This window comes from Cryptomeria japonica, chromosome 7 (assembly GCF_030272615.1).
Source record: "Cryptomeria japonica chromosome 7, Sugi_1.0, whole genome shotgun sequence".
NCBI lineage: Eukaryota > Viridiplantae > Streptophyta > Pinopsida > Cupressales > Cupressaceae > Cryptomeria > Cryptomeria japonica.
In genome coordinates, this window is record NC_081411.1 from 602,328,995 (window position 1) to 602,337,480 (window position 8,486).

General features: G+C 33.9%; 1 protein-coding gene across 4 annotated transcripts; it reads right to left on the reverse strand.

The window, feature by feature from the left end:
- Positions 1 to 3,306: 3,306 nt before the first annotated feature.
- LOC131029651 (metal transporter Nramp6.1) lies at positions 3,307 to 8,208 on the reverse strand. 4 transcript variants are annotated; one of them, XM_057960219.2, is made up of 14 exons: positions 8,014 to 8,208; positions 7,699 to 7,869; positions 6,954 to 7,032; positions 6,806 to 6,846; positions 6,639 to 6,717; positions 6,432 to 6,536; positions 6,191 to 6,300; positions 5,918 to 6,099; positions 5,404 to 5,473; positions 5,135 to 5,308; positions 4,738 to 4,842; positions 4,481 to 4,612; positions 3,974 to 4,069; positions 3,307 to 3,851 (listed from the first exon to the last, which is right to left on the reverse strand). In XM_057960219.2, the coding sequence occupies exons 2-14, from the start codon at positions 7,816 to 7,818 to the stop codon at positions 3,531 to 3,533; spliced, it is 1,614 nt and encodes a 537-aa protein (XP_057816202.2). In that variant the 5' UTR covers positions 7,819 to 7,869; positions 8,014 to 8,208; the 3' UTR covers positions 3,307 to 3,530. The 4 variants fall into 4 exon arrangements, with proteins under 4 accessions (XP_057816202.2, XP_057816198.2, XP_057816200.2 ...); XM_057960215.2 differs by having other exon boundaries at positions 7,699 to 7,876; XM_057960217.2 differs by having other exon boundaries at positions 7,977 to 8,208.
- Between the last annotated feature and the right edge of the window lie 278 nt (positions 8,209 to 8,486).

Below are 8,486 nucleotides of genomic sequence, written 5' to 3' on the forward strand. Positions count from 1 at the left end.
TGGCACATTTCCATAATTATTGATTGATGTGATCTCTTTTGAAGGATTGAGGTTACGATATTATTGTGGCTTTAAATATAATTAGTTTAGATTTTTATAGGCTTGGTATTTTTAGAATGGATTTTTCTAGGAAAACCATTATATAACGTGTTGTTTATTTTTAAAACTATGTAAAACTTTACATTTATCAATAGTCTTCTCAAAGATTAATTTTTATAGTTTAATTAAGCTTCCATTCAATTAGTAATTAATATTGTGAGCTTGTCAACATGCTAATGGAAAGGCTATGTGAAATTATTGTGGATGATTGCAGATGGCATGTGACATATTTGAAAAGTCTTCAAATCAAAGTTGTTGACTTCAAAATGACTTGAAAGATATACTTTGGCGAGTTACTACTTGCAACAAAGGGTTGAATGCACTATTTATTGTGATGAGTTTATTAACAATCAATGAACTTATACTATCAAAATTGGTGAACTCATTTATGACAAAATTGGTGAACTTATTATGATACAAACTAAGAGTGGAATATGAAGACTTAAAGCATTTGCTTATCCATCTTTTTGATTGGTTTTCCATCCTTGTGAGGTTATGAAAAGGTCATACAATATCTTTTCAATTTTGGAGTGAGGTTATCTCTCATTGTATGGTCCAACTTTATGACCATTATGTGTAGTATGCATGATTGAACTAAAGTGAGGATGTGTGGAAGGTCTAAAAGGCTCCCATTTTTTTGGTGAGCGTATTAATGTTATCTAGTCATTGCAAACATTTTTAATCAACCCTTTGATAGTGGAACAAAAGGTGATTTCTCTCTAGAGCTAGATTTTTCATCTTATATTGAATTTTTTCTTTAGGGCAACGAATTATATATTTTTCCATCTTTTATTTTTGTATATGTTTAAGAATATCTCTATATTTGCTTGATATGCACTTCATGTGAAATCCACATTAAGTGGTTATAATGCATTTTAAGGATTTCATTAATGTTCTTTACATTGTGAATTTGTTTGCTTATAGTAGAGTGAGGTGTGACCTACCTACTTGTAGACCACTTTTACCATTCCTTTGTCTTTTATGGTCCTTGTCTTCATTATATAAAAAAGCTCTTATACTATTAATTGATTCTCACCTTAAAGTATCTTTTATGAACCTTTCCTTCATTCAATTCAATTTTTCCTTACACTATTCCTTGGCTTTTGTCTTTGTTTTCTTCCATGTCCCTTGTCATCACCTTGTGTACACCATGCTTCTTGGCTTCCCCATTAAGGACATTTATGACACTCTATTGCACAATTTAAACAATTTCTCTCTCTTAAGATTACAAAATCTAAGACCACACATTACACATTATGTGAAATCATGCCAACATGTGCATGTGATAACATCTTGTGCAAATTTATTTAATGCTCTTATATGATGATATTTAGAAAATGAACACACACTTTAAATACACGATTGATCTTTATTAGAGGTAACATTGGGAGCAACAATAAACCCATTATTAAACTTGATCTATATTAACAAATTAAAATAGTATCTAAAACCATTTCATTTTTCTATGCATCAATTATTGCATTACATCACTCATCTTTCCTCTTCTTAAATGCTCAATGCTATTGTGCAATCAATTTGAGGGAGATTTATATGTCATAATATATGTCATGTGCATAAACTTTAAGAGCCTAAAGATTCTAAAGTATTGGCCAAATGATAGAGAACTTACTTTTGAAAGAGAAATTACAAGCTCAAATTCCATAGGAGGTAGGGTAAGTACGCTTCATTTGTAGAGCAATTAGATGCCTCCTACATAGAGTATGGGGTGGTAGTCTCATATTACTATAGGTCATCTATAAACCCTAAAACAAATCCCTAGCTATCATGATCTATAAAAGAACCATTTCCATATGTGTAGTGACATCTTACTCTATTTTTTTATACCAAATTATCTTTGTCAAAGTGTACCAATTTTAAACTCTACATTAACAATATTCATCAACTTACCTTTTACATTAATTAAGGTCACAAAATTTACATCAATAAAAGATGAGTCATATAGCATGACCTAATACTAGCAATTGCACCTTGGTGTGCAATGGGTATGTCAAAGAAGTGTGGAAGGTTGGTAAGGGAAAATTTTGGTCTATACATTGCATGCACTTGTGTGTACATGAGGTAAATTGGTAGGACATTTAACAATTGATGTTTTCTGTGCAACAAAAGTCTAAACGAAGAAGTGAAAACTTCAAATCAGCTATGCATTCACTTATAGGGGTCCAAGCATGATTAAAAAATCCTTTTTGTTAGGAAGATAATAAGATTTAATTACAAACATGCTCATTTTTTGTTTGCAATATGGAGAGAGGGATAGAAAGAGGGAGAGGGAGAGGGTTAAGAGATCGAGGTAAGGGATAGAGATAGTGAAGAAGATTGATTTAGAGATGTAGAAGGAGATGGATAGGGATATGGATAGAAGTAGATGAATAAATAAAGAGAGAGACAAGAGATGGATAGATAGATAGAGAATAGATAAAAATATAGTGAGGGAGAGGGGAGAGGAGAATAAGAGAGGGAGAGATAGAAAGATAAGATAGAGATAGGAAGTGATATATAGAGAGAGGGAGAGATATAGGGGTAGAGAGAGATGGAGAGATAAGGACATAGATATATAGGGAGAGATGAAATAAGAGATGTGGAGAGATAAAGATAGACATGAATATAGATATAGAGACATAAGAAAAGGGAAGGAAAGATAACTAATTCATTTATCATTATTTAGTGTTGAAGTGTACCAATTTAAAACTCTACATTAACAATATTCATCAACTTACCTTTTACATTAACTAAAGCCACAAAATTTACATTAATAAAAAAGGACTCATATAACATGACCTAATACAAGATCATATTACATGATATGATCTAATCTAAAGACCAAACCAAACACCATGACATAATATACAAGTAGAGATATCCTTTCCTAAACTTGTTACATCTTCCTTTATTATTATTCTTTATACCTAGTTCAGGTGCAAACATTCTATCACAATGTTACAATCAACAATAAACTTAATCCACAACCAGGCTAGACCAAATAAACTTCTAATCACTCTTAACTTGCTACAATACTTATCTGGATTTCATTAATTATTAATTTGTTTTGACTGAGAATATTCATATAAAAAACTATTATTTTCCTCTCCAATTTTAATAAAAAATTGCGGTTAATTTTCAAATGACTTGTTCCAAAGGGTATATGTCAGATTCATTGGACGTTTGTGGCTTGCATGTCAATACTATATATGAAGAAAAAGTATCTTTATTCAAAGGTAAACTCCATTACAACACTCTTGGATGGATACATAATAACTTTATACTCAAAGCCACACACTAGGATCAAACCATCCCACATTTAGAACTCCCTTGTTCAATCGTGCATGGATTTCTTCTATGTGGAGATGAGTTGTAAGTATTCTCCATTAAGTATAACTCAGAAAAAGACTTGCAGAAAGCTCTTGGTAAGCAAGCTAATGGATGGGCATGTCAGCCCTTGGATTGTTGTGTAATTCAGAAGTTGTGTAGCCTTCAAGTTCCCTAGCAGGGGTATTGTTAGTTTCTGGGGTAAAGACTCCAGGTGCTATAAATGTTTCTTTCTTTTCTGCTCTGAAAGTCAAATATAGTATGCCAACCACATACAAAAGCATGAGGGGGAACACAATTAGCCCTATAAATATTGTAGCTACCTTGGGCAAATTATTGTCCACCAGCCACTCTCCAAAACCTGTGCTAAGATAGTATATATTGATGCCTATAATACCTAATCCAAGTATCCATGCAACAACTGCAATCTGCAATCAAAATTTTTAAGGGACATTTCAGTTTAAAACAAAATGTTGGATCCAATTCTGTCAGCACTGATGGTGTGAGGCATTTTGTTTTAAGAAATTTAGTTTGGAAAATGGTAGCTTACTGGAATTGGGTTTTTGTGGGCACCCATCTTTGTCTTGCTGCTTGTGAACTTTAACAGTGGGATCAAAGCAAATGGCAATTCAAATGACAATATCATCTGCATGAACAAGTATATGGAGAGAGTTAGCTAATTTGTTAAGGAACAGCAAAATCTAATTATAAATTTTGATGTTGTTATCAGGATTTAGCTGTGAAGTTTTTTAGTCAAATTTATGGATTCAGATTTTCTGAGTAGTGGTTCACAAGAACTCATCTCTCATGAGAATGGATGATATACTTAGCGCATTAATTGTATTTAGGTGATGCTCACAGAGGTGAAGTATTAGACTTCCCTGGGAGGTCACCCATCTTAATACTACTCCAACTCTAGTTTGCTTAACCATAGAGTTTCACAAGGTTAAACCCACTTAATTTGCTGAATCCTGATAACAATATCATAATTTGACTTTCCGTGAAAACTATCTTCTACCTATCAACTATAAATTTACCAAATAAACTGAATACATACCGAGGCAATAATAATTAGCTTTCCAGCACCAGAAGATCCAGAGATGATGGACACCGCTAAGCTTGGCACTATTGCAATGCAACGTGTTATAAGATTACGCAGCCATGTTTTTATTTTGAGGTCCAGAAATCCCTGTAAAAAATTTTCATGCAAATTTTTTTCAAATGGAGTCAGTGACTTAAGTATTTTCAAATTGGGGTTTTGATGGGGTCTGTAGAAATTTGAGTAGGATTTTGAAAATGTTTTGGGCATTTTACCTGCATCACATACTGCCCTGCATATGTTCCTGTGATGGTTGAGCTCTGACCAGATGCCAGCAGTGCAACTGCAAAAACCTTTGAGTTCCATTGCCCCAGAACATTCTGCACATATCGTAGAGACAGGATTTCAGAGCTAGTTAAAAGTGCATACAAATATGGAATCAACCCATGTTTCACGAAAGCGGTTCTGTTGCAAATTTGCAATCACTAATAATTGAATCATGAAAGATTCGTTCTCTAGAAATACAGTTTATTGCAAAAAGAAAAATGATTTTTTCAAAATGATGCTGTGGGGAACTGGAAATACCAATTTCATGAAAAAAAAATGGTTATTGTGGGAGAAATTCAAATGCAGAACAATCCAGAAAAAGGCAGGAAGGTAGGATCATCTTACTTTCAGAAGAAATGCGGATTTGTTGAGGTCCAAGTCACTACAGCTTGCAACGTCTTCAGGCGGTAAGTCAGACCTTGAACAAATCGCACCACTTACAGCGACAATAGACACATTTATTATGAATGAAACGAACAAAGCGATCGCACTTTCTGCAACAAAATACTTGTATGCCGACTGCAAGATAGAAAACCATTTTATTTTGGTTAAATGCCCTTCTTGTATTCAATTACACTAAGACATAAGTACTTTCTTGGTTAGATAAAACTCACATTAATTGCAGGAATAGAAGGTGGTACTTTCCGCGAGAGAACTAAGGCAGAATGAAGAAATAAGTTGTGCCTGCACATGGAGTTGTAAAGGATCAAACTTTAGCATTAGGTGTTTCGTGGAAGTACAGTCTGAGTTTGGCTTATTGCTGTGAAGGCATATGTGGTGGATATATTTGCAGTGGTGGTTTATATGTTTTATCAACCCATTCAAATCTAACATCAACTAATTGGGGCAGTCTTAAACCATACACATTAAGTAAGTCTGTAGAATGTTAGTTGACTTTAAGTGTTTAAAACTTTTAAATTTAGAAATATATTCTTAGTGTGATCAAATACATTAAGTAACATATAAAGCCTAAAAAATGTCAGTCCAATTCTGAGTGTTTAACATTTTTAAGCCTAGAAATGTAAACTTAATATGCGTGCTTTAACATTTTTTAAATCTAAAAATGTAAACTTAATGTGTGGCTTAAACCTTCCCAATTTTTTATTTTAATAAAGTAGCTGAACTTACGGCATAACGAGGGCTCCTAAAAGTGAAATGGCAAGACCAGTTGCCCCGTTTCCTGTTAGCCCAGGAACAAACATCCCTCTCACGATTTCTGTGGGATTAGCCTTTGCATATGCTAGCTCTCCAATAAAGCAGCCTAACATTATGAACACCAGTGCAGCCACAAACATCTCCAGTTTTCGGATCTACAGTTCATGATATTAGTTACCTTGATTAGAATTCAATAATTAAAAGAATTGGATGCATGAATGTAATTAGCACGAAAAAATTGGTTACCCCATATCGTTGCAATCCAAGAAGCAGAAGTGTGCTCAGCCCTGTTAGAAGAACCCCAGCCCATAGAGGTATGCGGAACAGCATGTTCAGTGCAAAAGCAGATCCAATAACTGCCATACAGTTAGACAACAACTAGTATTAGAAGGCATCAAAAAATTAGCGTTCATATATGCACCTATCCCTTGTCCTTGATGTGTTATATTGATAACAAACTAATCCATTGATGTTTAAAAATATTAACCTTCAGGAATGTCAGCTGCAATAACAGCCACTTCAGCTAGCATCCACAATATAAAGTTTAGTTTCCTAGGATACTCTGCTCTGTAATGTTCAGCAAGATGCATGCCTGGAACATAACCAAAATCCCATCAATGAACATAACATGTATTGACATAAAAATATGCATTCATGATATTCTTATCAATTTTCAAACTGAGACTTAACTGACCTGTACTGACTCCCAGTTTTGCTGCAAGAGATTGAATAATCAAGGCAAATACTGATGCCACAAGAATGATCCAGAGAAGCTACAAGCCAAGGCAAAAGAATCATGTATGATCTTTTATAATAGTTGTTTCCCAGATGATATTAAAACCAAATTACTTGAACATATACCTCATATTTGTACTGTGCACCAGCCTGCAAGTCAGTCTGCACTGAGACACATTGAAAAAATAGCAGTAAACAATCAGTTATATTAACAATTAAGTTATTAACACAAACACATATCTAGAAGGCTGGTTTGAGATTCACAGTAACTTACAGTTTCCAGGATCAAGATATGCTATGCACACCAGAAATCCAGGTCCAATAAACTCTAACAAATTCCTCCACCATGACTTCTGTAATAGTTTACAACTTATAAATAATTAGAGGCAAATATATTAGACATCTGGCACTATAAAAGGACTAAAGCTGAAGCAAAGAGAGTGCTTAACACTATGACATATAAGAAAGAAGGAAAAGCTGAAGTGAAGAGACTGTTTAACACTGTGACACATAATAAGAAGAAAACAAATTAAAGTACTATCTACAAAATGAATGTTCATGGTTTTCCAATTAACTGTAGAAAAACTATGATGTGACTTCAAAAAAGTATAACAAGAGATACAATCAAGGCTTCTAGGATGGTGTACAAAGAACTTGTATAATAACTTCAGTCAATTATTTTCCCTTTAGAAAATTGCTTAAAATGAAACAAATGTATTTCATATTAGATTTATACACTTCTGGTTTAAACTGTGTAACCTTTTCATCATCAACGTTTCAGATCATATCATATGATCCATCATCAGGATTTTTTGCTGTCTATCTCTATCGATTTCTTTCATTTTAATGATGGATCATATAATATGATCTCAAATCTTGATGATGAAAAGGTTTTACACACAGTTTAGACCAAAAGTAGATAAATTTAACATGATGAACTGTAGAAATTACATGACTCTAAATGTATTTCAAATCACAAACTCTGATATAAATGGCGGTTGTCCTGTTTCTCAGTCTACCTCTTTCTGGGTCTTACTGATGGGCAATGCTCCTCCCTCTGAAGTAACCCAGGACTCGGTAGTTTTCTTAGCTTCTGCATTAGTGTCTCTCAACTGATGGTTTTCTGATTCCACCTCCATTTTCTAACACAAGAAACAGTCCACAGCTACAATGAATCCTTGTCACCGAATCTGCAAACTGTGAGGAAGTTCAGTTCATGGTGCTATTTTTATAGCAGCAGAATTCAAATTTAAAACCTAATAATAGGAGATAAGGCATGAAAAAGGGCTGGGCCTACAAGTGAATTGACAGGCCTCCCTGCTTCAGGCATTTACCATAGAGATGTCACAATGAAAGCAACAACTGCTGCTATTTTCCAGAGCTCCAGATGCCCAGGAAAAATGCATAGAAGCTACATAGAAAGAGAATTTTAGTTGGTGTACACGTCTTTGGGCATGATGTTAATATTGTGGGGCAGGGTAGAATAATCTGAAACTAGGTGTTCATACTAGTTAATGGCGGCATGAAGCATGAACTAATCCAATTTTAATGTCAATGGCTAATTTTAGATGCCATTATATAAATTATATGTAAAGGCAACACCGTGACATATCTTGAAAGTGCAGTTTAGGTATGAAAATGTCCAAGTCTTCAGGAGATATATTAATTAGGAGATATATTAGACAATCACAAAATCCTCACAGAATCAAAAATTAGAAATAGCAAATCTGTAGAAATCAAATGTCATTAATTAGGAGATATGTTAGACAACTATTTAAAACAGCAGGGCATGATAACTGACCCAAAT

What these genes read in the sequence shown, in the direction of transcription:
- LOC131029651 (XM_057960219.2), bottom strand. Translation starts at nt 7,818, where the DNA reads ATGGAGGTGGAATCAGAAAACCATCAGTTGAGAGACACTAATGCAGAA. An exon ending in AAAACTGGGAGTCAGTACAG is followed by an intron (nt 6,537 to 6,638) that starts GTCAGTTAAGTC and finishes GTTATGTTCCAG; the next exon opens with GCATGCATCTTGCTGAACAT. An exon ending in TGCAGCTGACATTCCTGAAG is followed by an intron (nt 6,301 to 6,431) that starts GTTAATATTTTT and finishes ACTGTATGGCAG; the next exon opens with TTATTGGATCTGCTTTTGCA.